General features: G+C 37.9%; 1 protein-coding gene across 10 annotated transcripts in view; it reads right to left on the minus strand.

Annotated features, from left to right (window-relative positions):
- Nucleotides 1-20,525, minus strand: part of PPP1R12A (protein phosphatase 1 regulatory subunit 12A) — a 110,431-nt gene that overhangs the window by 66,096 nt on the left and 23,810 nt on the right. For 9 of the 10 annotated variants that reach the window (XM_041409713.1, XM_041409707.1, XM_041409706.1 and 6 more), the window contains exon 2: nt 276-406. The exons of the other annotated variant lie outside the window; for it this stretch is intronic. In XM_041409713.1, coding sequence (XP_041265647.1) covers nt 276-406 — 131 coding nt within the window. The remainder of the gene's footprint in view (nt 1-275; nt 407-20,525) is intronic. 10 annotated transcript variants of the gene reach the window in all.

Here is a 20,525-nt window from a genome sequence, read left to right on the forward strand (position 1 = left end):
TAAAGAAATAATCTGACAGTCACAAGAAGTCTTATGTTTATGTTTGCATCTAACTAATATGTAATGTAAAAAAACTAGAAAGAGAAAATGCAACACATAAAGTTATAGATATAGCACACTTCACAATCAACACACAATATAAAAGCATTCTTCCTCACTACACATCCCAGAGGCAACTAAAAGCATAACTTATGAATACCATCTGCTTCTATTGTCTCTCTAGCAATTTATTAGCAAAATACATAGATTTTAAAAATAGAGGAAAAAAGTCTTACTCTGCTATATCAAGATATCCACAGGAAGCAGCTGCATGTAGAGGTATCCAGCCTTCATTATCTGGTTGATTAATATTTGCTCCATTTTCCACCAGAAATTTCACCATATCTACGTTATCATCTATACAAGCCTACAAAGAAAGAAAGAGTTAAGAAGTAAGTTCATATCAAAGCTGTTCTATAATACTGAGCATCTTTAAGCAAAATCTTCGGGAGAAAACGTAAAGTATTTACAGTTCTGATGAGGAAGTAGGGTTTCTTTGTTGGGGTCTGACAGCAAGACAGGAAGAATTTGAGAGATAAACAGCAGGTGTTCCAGATTTATAAAACTTTTTAAATAAATGAGTTCAAACAGTTAAAAAAAGCAAAAAATGTTATTTTCTCAGGTAAATGCATTCTGGTTTTCTGAGAAGCCCTTTACAACAATCCCCACTGAACCCTTATTCTCCAGTATAAAGTGGTTCCTCAGGTCCTCACTTTGTCCCAGGCCCAGCTCAGCCACTTCAGTGGATACTAAAATTGAATGAACAGCTACACCACGAAGTAGAATTGTGACTAAGAACTAGGGAAGCACTTTGAAAACAACAGCATAATGTGATTTTACCAGCAATGTACAAGAAACTATGGAGTAGATGGAGATGCTACACAGTATTTCAACAATCCCCTACTGTTTTCTACTGCAGTATATTCTATACCACCATTAATCTTTTAACAGTCTATTGATCACACATGTTTATAAACTTATTCGAGTATCAAGTTGGCAACTGCAAAAATATTATCATCTGCCCACATCTCTTAATTACCAAGCAAACAGCATTGCTCAGATGCAGAACTACTGCCATTCTCCAGACCTCCATCTTGACTGACTCCTGTTTTGCCTTTCTTCTATGTGTTCGAGTATTTTTCTCACAGGGTGCTCAGTGAGTTTTCTTGCCAACTTCTATCCTGCTGCCCTTAAAAGGGCAGAGCAACTGAGAGAAAAGTCCCTCTGCATTTCAGGGCAGCAAGAACTCCAAGCAGCCAGACCCCACAAGACTGGTATTAATTTTTCAGCTTAATAAATCAACAATACTACATAGCCACATGGCTGAAATGAGAACCTCTACTCCTAGGATCCTAATTCCTACTAGGGAATTACACGTCTAATGAAATGCAATTAAGGTATAAATTTTACTTTTCAGAATACTTCTGAAAAATCCCCAAAATTACATAATATTTTACTACAGAAACAAAACAACTTGGATATCCCTATTTAAGCAACTGTATGCTCAAAGATGAATCCTGTAGCTTTCCTCCATTCTGCAATGCTGAGGCAACAGCTACACCATGAGGAGAATGTTGCTGCCCAGTATACCCAGCCAAACAAAACCAGCCACAAATTACCCTTCAACTCCATTTGCTTTAGTTAGGTACAGCTAGTCTGCAACTAGACTGCAATACACTGCTTGCGTTATTTGTTTTTCAGTTAAAAACAAAACCCCATTCTTGAATGAAACCTTCCCTATCTTTTCAGGTATTCTTGAAAACTGACTTGAAAATTTCTTAGTCATATCCATCCCTAATAAAATAATTTCTTAACATACTCCAACAATAAAGACTACAAGTTTGTTGACCATATTTGTCTTCAATTTCTCCCACTTACCAACACTCTACAATGATTATACACTTATAACAAGCTCTGAAAGAAGAGAATCACCTCTTTTTGTAAGACATTTTGTAACTTAGTGAAAAATAATCCAAATGCAAGACATGGTTAATCAGTTTAGGAGGAAAACAAATTCAAGAAACTCAGATGTTTACACCTAACAGAAATATCAATTATATATAGCCATATATCCAGTTTTTCTGGATATTCAATTTGTCCAACCACTGATATTCTATGTCTATAATAATATTCACCATCTAATTATAAGGAAAATTAAATTTATATCAAAAATATTTTTAATATAGGTATTTGAGTATTAAATTTCAATACACTGCACGCTTATCTTAAAATTCAAAAAAATTCATAATCTGTGGAAAAAAGCTATCTTAAAACTGATTAGCGCAATTAACAAAAAAACCCAAAAACCAACGAACCAATCAACCAACCAAACAAAAAAAATCAAAAAACAAAGCCCCAACCATCTGGTTGTGACAAAACCCAACAATCCTTGACTATTTTTCAAATATACATGAGAAAACCTGGCAAGACATACTCATAAAAGTGCTGTTGCTAAGTGAATCAAAAGCTTACATATGCAGCACATTAAAAGACATATGACTAAGTGGCTAAAAATATTTCACCAAATTTGGGCAGTTTATTGTGCCATATATGGCAACAATCAGGAGAGCTCAAATACACTTATCAGGTATTATAAGAAACTGCACATTCATAACAACCAAAAATACTTTATTAAAAACTCGCTGTTGTCTCCAAAAAGGTAATACCTATCTTAAGTCTAATACAACAAATTGCAATTCATTCTATTGCTGATAAACACGAACCCACTGCATCTTATGTCTCCATGTCCCCTTTTTCTTCTTAACAGAACTACAGGCAGGTGTTGGATAGATTCTCTCACTCTCAGCACTTTCCATAGGAAAGGCACTTCTCACTATCATCAGCTGCCTTAAGACAGAAAGCAAAGAAACAAATGTTATAAAAGAAATTTTATCTAAATGTTTTTCTGTTGTATTCCATTTTATTTAATTTCCATTTCCACTGTACTGCTCACTTCTAAAAGCAATATTTATCAAGTGTCAGAAGTGCCTCTGTTGTTAAAGACTGACATCTCAGCCACAAAAGGAAAGCTTGTCAGAGCAGCATGATAAAGCAGTAGCCTCTGAACAGACTGCCCTTCTAGACCTCACCCTGCAAGTTATTACAAAGGAAAAAGCAACATACATGCAAGATGTAAATAACTAGAGTTCCACTGATGCTGCAGTAACTCAGAAAGACAAATTCTCACCATTCTTTCTGTACCAGAATCTGAACAGAGGATGCAGACAGCAGCAGGTCTTCCTTTTCTACATTTATTACAGAGATCCCTTTCAAGATTCATCTCAGTTCTTCGCCGTCATCTGCCCTCATCCCCAGACTCTCCCTTCATGGCCCACAGTTCCCATCTAGAGCAACAGTTACCACTTAGTGAAACCACAGGTCATCTTAAAGCTCTTTCCAAGTGCTTGCAAACACAGCTGTAGAGCACCTACACTGGCCAGCTCCTAGGGGAAGCAGGACATAGGAGCTCACACATAACACACCCTTCATCCCAAGAACTGTTTTCTCTCCCTCGATCCCTGCCTCACCAAATGGCAGAAAGGCATTTCCACATGAAGTGCTCATTACCCTGCCAAATTTGACCTAAGTTAGCAAACAGGCCTCAAACAGAACAACAGCTGCCAGTGCAATCATAGAAACTTTTTTTCTTTGAGAACCAATTTAGAAATTAGGCTAATCAGTCATAAAGTCAAAGTAAAGTTGAGAATACAAAGTCTGGTTACCTTTTCTGATAAGAACAGGAAGTACACTGAGGTCCAGAAAAGAAAACTACTTTCCATTTGTACAACAACCTGAAACTTGGACTGCAAAGACGAGCAAAGATCAACAGCACCTGGCTCCCACACAGACAAGTCCTAGGTAGGTCTAGCTTGTGCTAGAAACAACATTTTAACCTTTTCCTATAAATACTCAAAAGGGGATAACCAGATACCCGTTGAATATGCTAGACTTTAAACTGACTGCATTTGCCATGACTTTGTATTCCAGGGCAAGTGGCAGGTGATATAGCTGCCTCTTGATACTATGTGTTAAGAACATAGATGACAGGGAAATGTAACTTAGTCAGTAGCCTTAAAAAGAGGTAATTTTAAAAGAAACATCAGGAGTGCTTGGTTCTTCAGTGAGTAAGCACCCATAGAATTCAGCAGAGAGCACTCTTCCCCAAAAGACAGGAAAAACAAGCCTGTAATTATTTTGAAAAAATCAAAAATCTTGTAGGGAAGGAAGCAATCAGACTGTTAGACCACTGACCCATATACATGAAGCAGAGCCATACACCATGCACCTCTACATGGGGCTACAATTTTTATGGTTTTCATTAACATTAACATCTGAAGAGGTAACACCATCTAATTTAGGCATTCAGACATTACACTTCTTTTAATAAGTTTCAGTAAAATTTGTCTCCATTCTTCACAGAGAGATTAAAACCTAACCTTTTACTGATTAGATCAGTATTCTGATCTATTCCATAAATTATTTTGCATCTATTAGGAAAACAATCATGTTTTTTGTTTGACACCTCTGCCATCACATTTTATTTTTTCCTTTTTTACTCTTGGTACAGAAAAGAGTCAAAAATATGAACACAGAAGAATATATTAAAGGGATAAAACAAGTCCAACAGCCATTCTGAATTGCCATGTGAATACTGGAAACAGGAAAAAGAGCTCACACAGTGGGTCTGGAGTATAGTTTGTCCCCTCTTTCAATTTTTCAAGTGAAGTAATTCCAGTGGTTCCAACAGGACTTAGCAGGACATGAACATCTGTGCTAATGTACCAAAGAATCAAATCAAAGCAGCAGAGCTGGTTAAAAGTGGTTCCCATTCTCTCTGCCTTGGGTTGCTTGCTCCTCTGCCATCACATACCACACTCCCTTACAGCTATGCTGACACATTGTGCTAAACTGAATCTAAACTGGATCAGAAAGGAAATTAGAATTTAAAAAGAAATAAATAAGAAAAAGAAAGAAAAATACTCTAATCTTTATCTGGTTAAAGCACAATTATTTGCTTTGATTATATTAAAATGGGTTTTGTATTCAGAGAAGCAGCACTGTTCTGAAATTCATTTTCACGTCCTAATTCCACTATCAAAAAAACAAAATTTAGTTTCACTCTGATTTTCACCCATTATAAAGCCTGTTAAAGCTTCTTGTTTCAAACTGAAACTTTTTGAAAGACATATTTCTAAATTAGCAACTGCTTCACCACTCGTACTTTTAAATTTACAACACTTTTAAGCCTAGTTTCTTGTTTGTAAGTATTTCATAGAATCATAAAATATTTTGGGTTGGAAGAAACTCATCTAGCTCCAAATGCCTGTCATGGGCAGGTTGTTGAGAGCCCCATCCAACCTGGCCTTGTACAGCCTTCCTACAGAAATGACATTACTCACTCTGTCTATCTCACTGTCTTCCTTCCCTCCCTTGCAGAGCAGTTTCAACTGAAACTGAGACAGGAACAGAGGCTGAAGAGAATTAAATTCACCAGTTGTCATGAAAAGGTGGTTAACCATGAATCCTCTGAAAAAACGGCGCCACAGAGCAGTTCACAGTGTGAACTCAACAATTACTGCTCCTACCCAAGTCTTCGCGCTGACCTCCCAGCGAGCACAGCACCATGAGATAATCCCCACAGTTTGAATGCTGGTCTCTCTCTGCAATGATTTTTGCCCTCATGAGGAAAGGTTTTCTTAGGAGAGAGGGCATTGCAGCTCACTAATCACATCTTCTGTTCATCTTCACTGACACTGGGAAAAAGAGAGTAAGTTTACATATCGCAATTTTTACAGGCTTTCTTCTCTCAATAAACCACTGACAGAGAAGGTCTAAAAAGAAATTTGGTCACATGAACAAAACCAGGTTTGAGCAACGCTTTCCACTTTTCAATAACTTACATACTTATGCTGCACATTAATTAACAATGAAGTACCAACAAATGAAGTGGCAGTAAGGTGCATGAAATGAAACATTAGCCTTATCTAACTTTCAAGTTACAGGGTCAAAGTAATCTGGGAGTTACTGCCACTAGAACAAAGGAAGAGTATTTTTTTTTGCACCTAAATTTACTACTCGGCTATTAATTCAATGTTTTCATACAAAGTATAACATCTTAAGGTTCTAAAGCATTCCAGAATATTCACTGAATATTCTGGAACCCTTTCAGGATGAAGGGTAATAACAAGGACCAGCAAATGAGGTTATGAAATATTAGTGATTACTACACTTACTTACTATTCAAGTAATCACTATAAAAGCAGGTATTTTACATTTGCCAAGTATTCTGTTTAATACAGTACATACAGGATGGAGAGCCTGCTGTTGATGTTCATGTTTACATTCAAAACAGAAGAGTTGTAACAGAACTTCAGGTGTTAATATAGTATTACAGATGACAAATGTTGCTCAATTATGAAATTAAGTGTTCATTTAGCCAACGCACAAGTCACAGCCTCTGTTTTTCAATGAGCTGGGTAATACCAGATACCTTGCCTACTGACAAAATCTAGTTTTAGGATTGAGTATTTTATTTTATTAAAGCATGCTTTCTGGTAAAAATGGTATGGTTTACAGTGCAAACAGCCTTGCTAAACTAGTAATATTACCCTTTTGCTAGACTAGCTTTACTTTGGTTAGCTTGCCTGCAAATATTATGTATGATACACTTGTGTGTTATTTTTTGATAAGAATGGCCTACTATTTAAAAACCTGGAGAACTGGCCCCATAAAAAATAGTTAAAATTTTTATTACCATATCCAATAATTCAAACTACCAAAGTATTTCAAGAGTATCTCATGGCTTCGGCAAGTTACAGCAAACTCTTTTCCAGAGAAATTTCTTGGAAACACTTCACTTTTAAGTGCAGAAAATGAGAATAATTTTTGACATCTGCAAAAGCAGGTGAGAAAAACACTTTCTCCTAAGGAAAAACCACTTCTTGAAGATGATGTAACATTTCATGTCCATTCAAGTCTCATGGGGAAAGCATGCAGAGGCTATTGAAACTGAGCACCCATTAACTATGATTACTTAATTCAAATCCTGCAGAACTGTCAAACATTACAAAAATAGATAAATCATTCCAGAACTCAAACTTCTCTAGCTATTATTTCCACTTTATGTAAGCAACTTTGTCTAAGTTTTCTAAGATATACAAGTGAATATCTCAACGAAAGTTCACTTTAAGATTTTCTTTCAGCTCCAAGATAAAACCAGAAGCCACATCAAATCAGTAAAAGTTCAGCTCAAATATGTGGTAAGAGCACAATGTAATTTCCACCCTACAATTCTGCCTTGTTTTCCTTGCTACACTGAAATTGCTAATTTAATTGCATGCCCTTAAGCTTTGCTAGTTTGTAACTTATAGTTAAATCGGCAAGTTTAATTATGGGCACAATTCACGAAAAATGCTAAAATCTATCGCTGCTGAGTCTGATATAATCTACATGTTAAGAAATTGATCTCACAGGGATTTTTCACTCTTTGAATCCTAATGAATGCTTAATCATAGATCTTAATCAGGACTGAAATAGAATACATGTATTTGAGAGGTTTCAGAGTGTTTCAAGTACAGATAGAATTATTCTTGCCCTCTAACCTCCTGCCAAGATAAATAAGGAGGAGAGTTGGCTGCTGCAATGTTATTTAACCAGAGATGCCACCCTTAGTGTTACCAACCTCTAATAGATCAAGACTCATCCTAATAGACATCTTATGGACAAAACAACCCAGTCTAATGCCTGCTCCCATTCTTGCTAAAATAATCCCAGCTATTACAGCCTACCCAGTTACATGGGTATTACATGCAAATGTGCTTCAAAATAGACATTTGTTTTCATTTTCAGCTCTGTGAAAATCTATTTTCAGGAACAGCTGAAATTCCCACACCAGAAGTTATTTCTTAATTAAAACTACCGTACTAAATATGTAGTATTAAACTTTAATGGTATTCATCTATCGCAATGCAAAGAAAAAATTTCAAGACAACTTGCCAAAAAGATCTGCCTAAAGCCCTCAAATAATCCTTGGAAAATGAGATGTCATGGAAAAAAATTATTTTGGAAGAGATCAAACCAAATGGCATTGAAAGACTAAGTTACTGATGCTGGTGCAATCTATTTGCCTGAGTGGCCTTTTTTCTCCTGGCTCAACATATTGACAAAGGTGGTGAAGACACCGCACTCCACAAAGCAATCTCTGTCTGAAGTTCACACAAATGAGGCTTTTTCTTAAACTTGTGGCATTAAGTGCCTGAGAAACAACTTCTGCTTTTCCTTCTGATTTTTTTCCATTTAAAAATAACACTAGTACTTTTTGTGGAACTTGCTTATAAATGTACTTCCAGGTTTCTTAGGCAGCTTTTAAACCATATGCCAACTGAAAAAACAGTTTACCAGGCAAAATGGAGAAATTAAGATTTGACTGACACCATGGTACAATACACACGGTACACAGCTGGTACAATGCGCAAATTCACAAGCTGTCTTGAACCCTGAAGGCTCAGGCAGGTAAGTATGTATAAATTACATATGACAAATCTTCATTTTAGCTACGTGTTTTTGAAACCTATCAAAAATCAGTGAATTTGGAAGTTGCATCCAGAACTGAATTTCAAGTTCAATTGTTTTAGAAAAGTCTGTTTTTTCTGGCCTCTACCTTCGCAACTTGCTTTATGAGGCAATTTCAACAGATCAGAGAATCACAGAACGGGTCAGGTGGGAAGAGACCACAGTGGGTCATTCAGCCTAATCCCCCTGCTCGAGTAGGGTCATCGTAAGAGCACATGGCACAGGATTGTGTCCAGACAGTTCTCGAGCATCTCCACTGAGGAAGACTCCACAGCCCCTCTGGACAATCTGCTCCAGGGCACAGTAAAGAAGTTCTTCATCATACTCCGGTGGAATTTCCTGTGCATCTGCTTCTGCCCAGTGTCTCTTGTCCTATTGCTTGGCACCATCAAGAAGAGTCTGGAAACATCCTCTGACATGCTCCTGTCAGATACTGACAGACAGTGACGAGGTCTCCTCTCAGACATCTTTTCTCAGGGCTGAACAGGCCCTGTGGTTGATGCACCATGCTCAGTGGGACAAAGACAATACAACCCTCCACATGTACCTCCCAACAAGCATGGAAAAGAAACAAGGTTCAGGAGTAAACAAAACCGGCATACTGTAAAAATATATTGCTGTTATACAGTTATGGTTTCATTACGCATTTATTGCTACAACTTTGGCAGACAGTGATTCGTTTTCATGGTCACACCATGTGTAGATATTACATTTGAGAAGAAGAAAGCAATGTCATATAGGACATGTATTTTTGTCCCAGTCAAATTAAACAGTAGCCAATTGCATTTCAAATAGGGGTTTTTTTTCATGAGTAAACATAACCTGCTTTTAGCACATGGGTGACTAATCAAGTTCTTGAGCCAAAGTAGCTTTTCAATTTAAAATACTTAACCTCCTGATATCCCCTAATGCACTTTCTTAACCAACATAATCTAGCAAAACAAAAAAGGATCAAGAAAACTTTGTAGGGGAACCTGTTTACATAAACAAATGGGTTTGTTCATTTCTGTGTTCTTTCTATTAAATCTAAACCACATGCGCCAAGTTTTCTTTTTTCTTTCTGCTTCTGATTATCACCTCTGTACAGTTCTGAGTTCTTCAGAGTGGAAGAGTGCACTGCCTTGGAAGAAAGCAAACCTAACCACATCTATCAGCCCTCCTCTGTGAACTCTTAGGCTATGTTTGTATTCTAGTCATCAGCTGACGTTTAATCTTCTGTATTAGCAGGATCTAGGGGAAGTGTTCCCTGCTTTCTAATTTTAGCTAAGTGAAGTGGCAAAACTGAGTAGAATAAAAGTAATAACATCGAATTTAAGAAAAACAATGATAACCCTTCACACCATCAAGGGGGAAAATTTACAAGCTGATACAGCATCCCAGAGTAATCAAGACAGACTTTCTGTGTGCTCAGCTTCCTACTACACATTATCGCTGACAATAAAAAGAACTTTTAACAGAAAAAAACCAGGATTACAGGTACAAAGAGGCAGTAATACACTCATTCAATTAGCACTTGCCATGTGTGGTTTTCTCCTTAGCATTGTACAGTATATAGTAAAAGCAGATATAGTAAGCTGATAAGGCTGGTATCAGTCAGGGCTCTTTTATTCTCTAAGCAGGGGAATCTATGCAAAGAAATGACTAATTTGTATAGCTCAATTTAACATAGAATAAAAAAGTACATGTAAACTATGAATTATGCATCAGTTAGATTTATACGCATTTTACATGTAAAAAGTGAGCATCATCAAACTGAATGAAAAAACTCATACATGGATGGAACCAAGAATAAAATGAGAAGTAACAATGGCACTTCTAATTGCTTAAACATTAATCAGATAATTTAAAATACTATAAATATATTTGTTTATCATAACTGCATTCTGTGCACAAAGCCACTTTAAAAAGGTAAGACTACATATACACAAGGAAAGTAATTCCATTTCCATTGTTAAGGAAAGAATATCTTGCCCCTTCTACTTTCTGTTCCTAGACTGGGAAAAGAAAAGCTCTTCTCTCATTTTAAATCAGAAAATTCTTCAATTTGTGATCAAACTTAGATAAACTGGAAATAATTTTCAGCTTTTCAAAAACGCTACTAAGTCTTGAAGCTGACTTAGGTTGCAAATCAGCAGGTTCAGGATGAAAGTAAAGTATTCTGACAGGCTCACCAAAACTTTAGCAGAAAACCAAGGTTTTTCTGAAAAACTCCAATTAAACAGAGTTTAAGTGAAGTTATCCAAAAGTAAATCAGCCAAACTTGCTACAGTAAATATCAAACAGCTGCCTTTTCTCAAAACTGTATTTTTAATATAGATCTTGCCTATTCAGATGGCATGCAGCTTCCAGTCCCTAAAACACCTTTGCCAGCTGTATCAGCAGTAACACCTCAATGCTCCTCAGGACAGGCCTTGCTCTGAGGCAGGGCAAAACAGAAGTGTTGAGAAACCTCCAGAATAATCCTTGTAGCACAGCGCGTTTTACACATAACAGTGATGTCCATGCATTTTAACTCAATTTTTCAACCAAAAAAAACCCCCAAAAACCAGGAAGCAGCTCTCCAATGGTTGTGGAACACATAACTTCACTTTTACAATCACTCAATTAATTTCTGCTTTCAGAAATACATTCAGAACAAAACCAGAAGAAACTGGGACATGGCTTGCTTTCTGTTCTGTTTAAAGTTTGAAGGAATTACTCAGGAGAGTGCATAAGGTACAGACAACGCTAAAAAATTCAGTGTCAGGTAAATTTTCATATTCCACATTATAGGAACACACATATAGAGCATCATTTGGAAGAACCTGTCCAAAGGTTCTCATTTAATCTGCACAAAAAATATCTCTGTGGTCTCCAAAAGGTAAGGTACTTATTCTCTGCAAGTATAAGATGACATCAGCATATACCTGAAGCCAAAATTCAAGTCAGCCAAGTCACTTAAAGAAACCTTTGGAAGTTAAAAAAGATTGTTTTCATAGTTTCCCTTTGCTAAACAATCTTCTAAAATAATTTGCATGTATGCTTCAAGAATAGTTAACAAAACTGTTTGTTCAAACAAATAAAGAGATAATAAACACACCACAAGCCTCTGTCAATTATAGAGAATAAAAAGAAATGTTCAAGACCAAACTCCCTCTCTCTCAAAGGCCAGCTATGCAGCTGTTCATCTGCGCATAGTTTGCAACTTCTAAAAAAGGCGTTTTTGCCAGAGTGTAACTCAACACCCTCTTCAACAGGCTCACCACATCGTGAACTTGCTGAGCAAACCCCCGCCGGTTGGAGGGAAGATGTGCTCCCATGTGGGTGCTTCCTTTGCCCCAGCAGCAACCCCAGTCCCACCTCCAACAACTGTCCTTTGATTGTATCCAAATTTTTCACTAGCACAAGAAAACCGTGAGTATGTCCTAACAGGGACAGCCATCTAGGATTTCTCTCGAGCCACAAAATTAACAACATCCACTTTGGAACCCTCTCTGTCCCAAAAGGGCACGACAAAGTACCAGCTTTGACATCGGATTCCCTCTGGTCTATATAAACAGGAAATTCTTTGGTACAGTTGTCCCATTAGAAACTCATTATGACAGATTAACAAAGAAACTGCAAGTAATCACAAGTTACTAAGAAACCACTTACATCACAATTACAGTGAAAAATGGTCAGGAAGACAACAGCCAACAAGTAAAATAATCTGAGCTTATTTAGACCCACCCACAACAGTGTGTATCACTATATATACACAATACATGGCATTTTAAAAGAGCAGATTTTCAAGTCTTTTTTAGTCCTTTTTTAAGTCTTTTAATCCTCTGAATGTGTATCACATGGACCAGAAGCCATTTTCTAAATGACAATTTTATTAGGAAGTTACAGTAGTAAAGAAATAAAGCAAAATTATGGCAGCAATTAAAAATAATTTTTTAACAAATAAAACTGAGACAAGATAAAATCTGAAGTAAAAACGGGTATAGATAGTATAAACTTACTGTAACAGAGCAGAGATTTGGAAAGAAAAGTTAGAAACATTAATGAAAAAACACAGCTATCAAGGGCAGGAATACTAAAGCATTTTTTAGATATGTTAAGAATGGAAAAAAAAACCCACAAACAGTACATAGGGCACAAATAAATAAACAAATATAGAAAACTGGTCAACAAATACTTCTATTTTGTGTTTTGAATGAATCAGAAAGTTTTGTCTTGCATAATGCAGCTGATGTACCTTCTATTCTACTAGTAATAAGGAAGAATATTAAAACTCCATGGATCACTATTTTAATTTAGTAGATCTTGGTAACACAAATCACAAGTGTGCTTGGGTAGCTCCCTAGCCACTATTCAAGAACTAATGCAGCTTCAAGTTTGCCAATGTTTGTCTTCTAGACAGATTGTGAAATACCTCGAAAACAGCAAAGGACTGATAACACCGTATCAGCACTGCAAACCAGCAACAGAAATGCCTGAATGTGTTAGCTTGTCAGCCATGCTGGATAAAATAAATAAAAAATTAACCAACAAACAAACAAAAAATAATCCATGTGAAAGACTGTAAGATAACTGAGGTTCATTAGGCTTATCAGCAGGAAGGCAACACCATGTCAACACAGTTATACGGTCCCAAAAGCTTTGCTTAGCTTCACCAACAGCACCATTGCTTTTTTTGCACCATGGAGCTAGACTTGATCAACATGGAATGCAGATGACACTCTCTCCTATGATCTGGGGCAGTAGCAAACAGTTTTGAAACAATATGGGTCCAATGAGGCTCTTTAAGCTTGCAGCCTTGCCAGATGAAAGCTTACCCCACTCAGAACAACTGTTCACAGATGTTCATGAAAGCTGGCTAGCAGAGACACCTTCAGTGCAGAGCCTGAAGAGGCTTTCCTCAGGACAGGACACCTTGAAGTATGTCTCCCCAAACTGAGTTACAATAGATTTCTCTTTTTTGACCATAGTATACCCTCATCATATCAAGTATCAGATTAACACTGCTGTCTGCTGTTTTGGCACACAATGCATAAAACCCAGTACAAATGGAGTATTTTTGAGAAGTGGTTTTCCACACTGCATCTGCAACCAGTGTTACTGTTGTTCTCTTCAACACTGTTGCTCTCTTCATGGCATTAAAAAGCAAATCAGACTCTGCTACAGAGTCTCTGACATTTACTCTGATACAGAGGTCAAAAATTATTTATGCTGACCTTTAATCACTATTAGAAGCATTGGTATACTAAAAATGTTATACTTTTTGTCAGTATATTACAAAAGCAGCTTCTTTTTCTTCAAACTGCTGTGTGTGCTCCAGTACCAACACCATCTCCAGCCTCATTCTGGTGGATTTGTCTGCATGCTCCGATTCAGCCTCCACCACCTTCACCACTGACACCTAACATGTAAGACAGCAGATCTGCAGCATTTCACACGGCAAGACTTTATCACTCTCCAAGTCACAGCTCTGGTCACACCTATTCTGTGTCGCACAACTTGCACTGCCTCAAGAGGTCATGCCTACTATCCCCTAAGTGTCTACAAATTCTAGGGAAGAGTTTACAGACAGGGCAAGGATACAGCTGCATATTCCCCATCCTCTACAGAGCCTTTGATCCTCACAAATCAAGTTATCTCTATGTGCAGAGGCAAACCTGTGAACTTGTACATACTGAATTTTCTAGCTCTTGCTAACCTTCTTAAGTGTAATTTAATCCATGCAAGCAATCAAGAGAAAAATACTGTAACTAGATGAGCAACTGTCACCAACAGCATGCATGTCAAAATCAGCGTGGCAAAATCATGGTGTCCTCTGCACTTATGTCAGAGAACAAGGAATTCAGATGTTCATACACATGCTGCAGCAGTTCAACTCTTGCTTCTCAGTCCTGCACGCCAAATTTTGGAAGCTCAGAAATGAGTTCCAAGGAGAAAAGGCACTAAAGAAACTTGCTAATGATGTATTTTTTCACTGTCTTTCACACAGTACTGTCGGTGTACACAGTACCACTTTTAAGAGATAATGGAGAATATACTTTTGGTAAAAGTTCTTGAATGCTGATAAAAACAGACACTTTAAGAAACCATTTTAAGTGAGCTGTTAGGATCTTCTTTTTCCTGCTACCCTTGATTTTAGGCAGTTACACAAAAACCATATCCCAGCTGATATCAATTAGACCCTCATCTGAATATTTCGCTTTAGAATCTATGACATTCAGACGATAAAAACATTTCAAAGTACTTATAAACACCATCCCTATCCAATAATTTGCCTATGTTTCAAGATGAGTTTTAAGCAATAATCTGTTCCCTGCAGGAGGTAGTGTTATAAAACCAGAAAACCCTAATTCCTTTGAGCTAGCATGCACTAATCATAATCACTCAGGGCATGATTCTACAGGAGCTCACTGTTGACAAACAGGGAGGTCCCAGCCTCCCTCCTCATTCTCAACTGCACACTCCCAAAAGCATTTGTCAGACTCTCCATTAGCCAATTCACTAACCAGCAAGGCAGAAACAACCTTTTCTTCCTCTCCACCCACTGAAACAAACAAAAAAGGAGGAGGGAAAGAAAACAGCATGGTGGGAGGAAGAGCACACCCTTTCAAGGCAAAAAAGCAGGGTACTGCCTCAGTTGCACCTGGAGCTGCAGCCACTTCAGAGTTTCAGTCTAAAAAGTATTCTAGAGAAAAGGACAAAAGCCTAAGTTACTAATTATGGAATAACTCATTTGTATCGACTTCAAACTTCTGGAAGGCTGCTGACATCTTTTACATCAGGACACAAAATACACTGACTTTCTCTTCACCAGGACTGTGTCAGCTTGAAAGAGATAACAAAAGCCCAGAAGTCTGTTGTTTACCTGACCTTAGCAGTCTGCATATCATCACAAAATCAATCACACATGTTCTAAAGTTTGCTTCTTGTACATCAGACTTCTAGTTAAAGATGATTATTATTAAAGAGCACAAAAATGAAAGCCTGGCTATTCTGAATAGCACACTGGCTTCAAGGTCAGCCAAACAAATGCACACTGGCTTTACTGACTGCCTTTCCCCCACAAACACCTACAAACAAATGCTAAACAAGTGAAAAAAAAACCCTACAAAAAATGACATTTCTTTAACATTATGGAGAAAGCACACACAGTGCCTGAGCATGGGGAAAGTCTAAGTGCTACAGAGTTTTGGTGGGTAACCACTCAGTGTCCCTGGAAGGAGAGGAGCAATAGCAAGGATGGGGTAGAGTTCGACAGGGAAGACTTCCAAGTTTTCACATTTAAGACAAACGAACAAAGGTCTGATTGACTTTCTCTACTATTCAATTATCCACTGTTCGTGCTGTAAACTGAAAGCTCCTGCAATGCAAACTGTTTTGAAAACTGCTTCTCAATTTATTTTCACAAAAGCTCTATCCACCAGGCCAGGGGCTATACTTCAAATATCTGAGAGTACTTGGAGACAAACTGACTCCATGTCGTACAGAAGAGAGAAACCCACTTTGTGACATTCCAGAAGACGACCTTTGATGCCTTGAGCTTGCTTTTCCTCCTCTACAGTGCACACCTCTACAAAAAAACTTCTGGAGGGGAAAGCTGTTCTGCCAGCATAATTTTCACTATTAAATTAGGCAAAAAAGTGCTACAGCTTTATGCTTCTCTAAGGACTCTACTTTGACATTAAATATTCATTTATGCACCTATATACAAGCAATAGTAGGGCTGAACAGCCAAATATTCCAGGCCTAAGAAATGCTTTAATTAACACTGCCTAAGCCAAAGCAATTGGCCCAACAAACCTCTGACCTGTGTACAGTCCTACATGATCTCTACTTCCCTGTGGCTAAATGAACTTGTTTCATTCAATTTGTGAGATGATCAATACTTCCATAATGTGTGGCTATTCAAAATTAAAGATTTTTCTTTACAGCTCAGTGTTCAGCTTGTACTACTTAAATCTTGATCCGAATAGAGCTCACTCTCTCATGCGCTCTTACTTGCCACTTGACAACCATTTAGGTACATAAGCAGGATTCATAAAACCTCCACCCCAAAAGTTATTGCTTTACAGATCATAAAACAAACAAAACAAACTGAAAGGTCATCATAAGCCATATCTCCTGACTTAACAATGCAATTTGAAATACCATGGAACTGAAGTTTTAGGACATCCACTACTTCATACGGCTAAAGGAACGCTTCCTTTGATTACACTTACAATCACAAGTGCATACAGATTTTCCTGCAGATTTCCCTCCTACTCCATACACCATTCTCTTCTTTTCCCCCCCTCACTGATAAAGCATGAGTTTGATGAGCACCACCATCTTTTATCAGATGTCCTGAACTATCCCAAGAGCAAATCCTCTATGAGGCCCTATAATCTAGGTATGATGACATAATACAGTATTAAAAGGTTAATGCATGTTAAATCCAAGTACAGATTTCATGTTAATTACCTCATATCTAATATACCAACAACCTAGTTCCTTTATTACAGTATTCCCAATATCAGTCTTTCTTTTCCACACTATCATTTAATTTTCCTAACTCTCAGTTTCATCCTGACAGCCAGCCCACATCTGACAGCTTGCTTTTGCCTCCACTCTTCTGACTCACTCCTACATCCATTCCTACTCTATAATTGAATCTTACAGCTTCCTCCTCTGTGCTAGTGGAGGCACAAAGAGGTCACAGCACAGATAGTACCAGTGTTAAGTCTAGATGAATTTTACCAGTCCACAGCACCCTGACATCTATACAGCTTCTGTGTTCTGAATTATCACACTCAAAATTAACACAGATGTATCACTGTATGGTACTGTAGGTTGTTTTAGGTCTTGGTATATTCTGTTGGATATCAGATTTTCCCTGAAGCACTCTTCTGGTAAACCTGAAAATATCTGAAAAAAGGTTTTCTTCTGAAAAATCCTGTCTCACTGCAAAAAATTAGAATATTAAATATTAAATAGAATATTAAAACATAGATCCATCCAAGGAGACTTTGCTTCTGGCATCTAATTCAGTATTAAAAAAATTCCATCCTCCTTTACAGCTTTATAGAAAACAGTAAGAGAACAGACTTTGTACAGATCCAGAGTTTTGGTCAAAGGGATGGACTACCTCCCAGAAAAATAATTCAATAGGCAGAACTCTTCAGCCTAGAACAAAATGACACTGACAACCATGTCACACAAGACTAAAAATCAGTAATAAGAGAAATCACCATTCAGAAATTCACCATTTCTGTTAAAACAATGAGTTCAAGTCATTACATGAAGTTAGTATAATCTGCAACCAAAGACAGGAAGAAACAAAAGCTCCTTTTTTGAAAACATATTGGAATGCTAGGTATCAGCACAAGCAAAGATGACTTATCACTACTCTCAGTGGACTGAGTGGACTCTGCTTTTCACACAAATCAGACACTGGAGCTGTATGATTAACCAAAAGAATGCTAAAGGCCTCACACAGCTCTATAGAGGAAAAAACCCTCTTAACTATAATTTAAACTAATACTAGTACCATTTTGACTGATACTTCTCAGAATAGTTAAGTGATGAAGTGCTTTGTTTTTTTCTCTTTTCTGCAATAAAATATAAGGTTTTTTATTACTACTACAAGTAAAGGTAATGACATTCTTGCATTCGACAAGATTCTGTGTATCTGAGTAAGAGATATGACTAAGTTTAATATCTAGCTTCTCATTCAGGAAGGATTTTTAAAGTATAGGTATATAAATTACCACACAGAGAATTACAGTAAAGCTTCTGTGCATCCTACTACTTGAGAGTAAGTACAGGGTAGTTCACCTCACTGATGCTACTATACCCAGATGCTCTTCCCAGAGGAACCTGAACCAGATCCCTCTGAAGCAATCCCTTAATATGCAAGCCTCAAAAGGTGCTTATTTAAACTCTTAGCATATGATGGGGCTACAGCATTGGTAAATGGGGCAGAGCAACTGACACCATCCACCTGGACTTATGCAAACAGTTTGACACTGTCCCGCATTATATCCTCCCCGATAAACTGGAAAGACATGGATTTGATGAATGCATCACTTGGTGGATAAAGAAATGACGGAATGGCTGCATGTAAGAGTTGTGGTCAATGCCTTGTTGTCCACATGGAGACCAGTGACAGGTGGAATCCCTCAGCAGCTGAAGCAGATACTGCTCAACATCTTTGTCAGCAGCACTGACAACAGGACGGAGCACACCCTCAGCACGCTCGCTGACGACTCCATGCCGTGTGATGCAATGCCATCCAGGGGACCTGGACACGCTTGAGATGGGCCAGTGCAAACCTCACGCGAGTTCAACAAAGTGAAGTGCTAGGTCCTACACCTGGGCCAAGGCAATCCCAGGCACACTCACAGGGGTGGGCAAAAAAGTGATTGAGAGCAGCCCTGTGGAGAAGGACTTGGGGTAATGGTTGATGAAAACTCAACATGAGCCATCAGTGTGTGTTAACAGCCCAGAAAGCCAACCCTGGGCTGCACCAAAAGGAGCATGGCCAGCAGGCCAAGGGGGGGATTCTCTCCCTCTACCCTGCTCTGGCTGCAACAGCTATGGAATGATAACCAGTTTACAATAAGCTTGGGTAGAGGCACAACAGCTTGCATGATAACAAAAGCGCATTATGAAATAAAGCAGTATTATCAATATGCTACTACCCTTCATTAGATTAATTAAATCTGCAGTATAAAGTCATTGCCACAAAAGAAATTTCTTCTACTAGCTACACAGGCTCTTGCCACATTTTCAGTGTTAATAATTAGCTACTGTGCTACTGAAGGAAGCCAAGAAAGAGGGTATTAGAGACAAAGCTAAAGACAGCTGGACTGGTTTTTTTCCCCCTGCTTTTGGATGGCTGCCTTCATTTCACTGGAGCACTACAAAGCAAGTTGACCATATAAGGCACTGGGATTCCCATGGAAAACGCTGACACAAATCTATCCATGAAGTCTATTTAGTTCATATATCACAGTTAAGATGAACATTCGCAGTACGTTTTTAAGTCACTTTAGAATTAAATCTTACACATACAGCATTACTTTTGCATTAACTGAGCTCATGCAAATAGCCTTCCAGAAGATTCTACAGCTTAACATTCAAGTGAATGCACTCCTTTACATAATATTAAGACCAGAGCAATTTCACAACTGCAGGTAGCATTCATAAACACAACATCCTTGACTTTGGTGCAAATGAAAAGTACCAGAAAAGCCGAATTCAGGGGTCTGACAGCAAATGAATCTCACTGTCAGCCACTGGCTGCAGCCTGCATTTATCAGAGGCAGCAACTTGCTGCATGGAAAGATTATTTGTAGCCTAGATTCCAACAAGAATAACTCTAACGAGCAAGTGCTTATAAGGAGATGGTAATACACAGTCTACAGAGAAAGGGCAGAGAGAACTGAAGAAAGAAACATTCTTGAACAGATAGGGGTGTAAAATACAGAAGACTGCAGGGGTTCCACTTGACAAGGGCAAGGGATCTTTCAAGACAATGGAAGGAAACATCAGTCTACACGAAGAGGCTAGAAAGAAATAAGTATGAACTTCAGGATTAGACATATAAATACAGGAATAGAAAAAGCTGCAGTTAGAGGTATGTGCCAGCATGACAACAGCGTCTTCTTAGCTCTAGGGTTTATTTTTCAGAAGAAACCAAGCACTTAAACATTGGGAAGAAACACTTCTGACACAGCATCAAAATTTCTAGAGAGCTCTGCCATACTTCTTATATACTACCTCCCCTTAATATTTGCATTAATCTTGTTAGATAAGAATTTCACAATTAACCTTTATGAAAGGTCAATTTTGCCAATAAAATGCACAGTTTAGTCAATACTGGTTTTCCTCTTGAAACAGATGTCCAAACCTCATAGTAAAACCACACTACCAGATCTGTTGAATAAAGTAGG

This window comes from Onychostruthus taczanowskii, unplaced genomic scaffold (genome assembly GCF_017590055.1).
Source record: "Onychostruthus taczanowskii isolate IOZ18803 unplaced genomic scaffold, ASM1759005v1 scaffold31, whole genome shotgun sequence".
Classification (NCBI taxonomy): Eukaryota; Metazoa; Chordata; class Aves; order Passeriformes; family Passeridae; genus Onychostruthus; species Onychostruthus taczanowskii.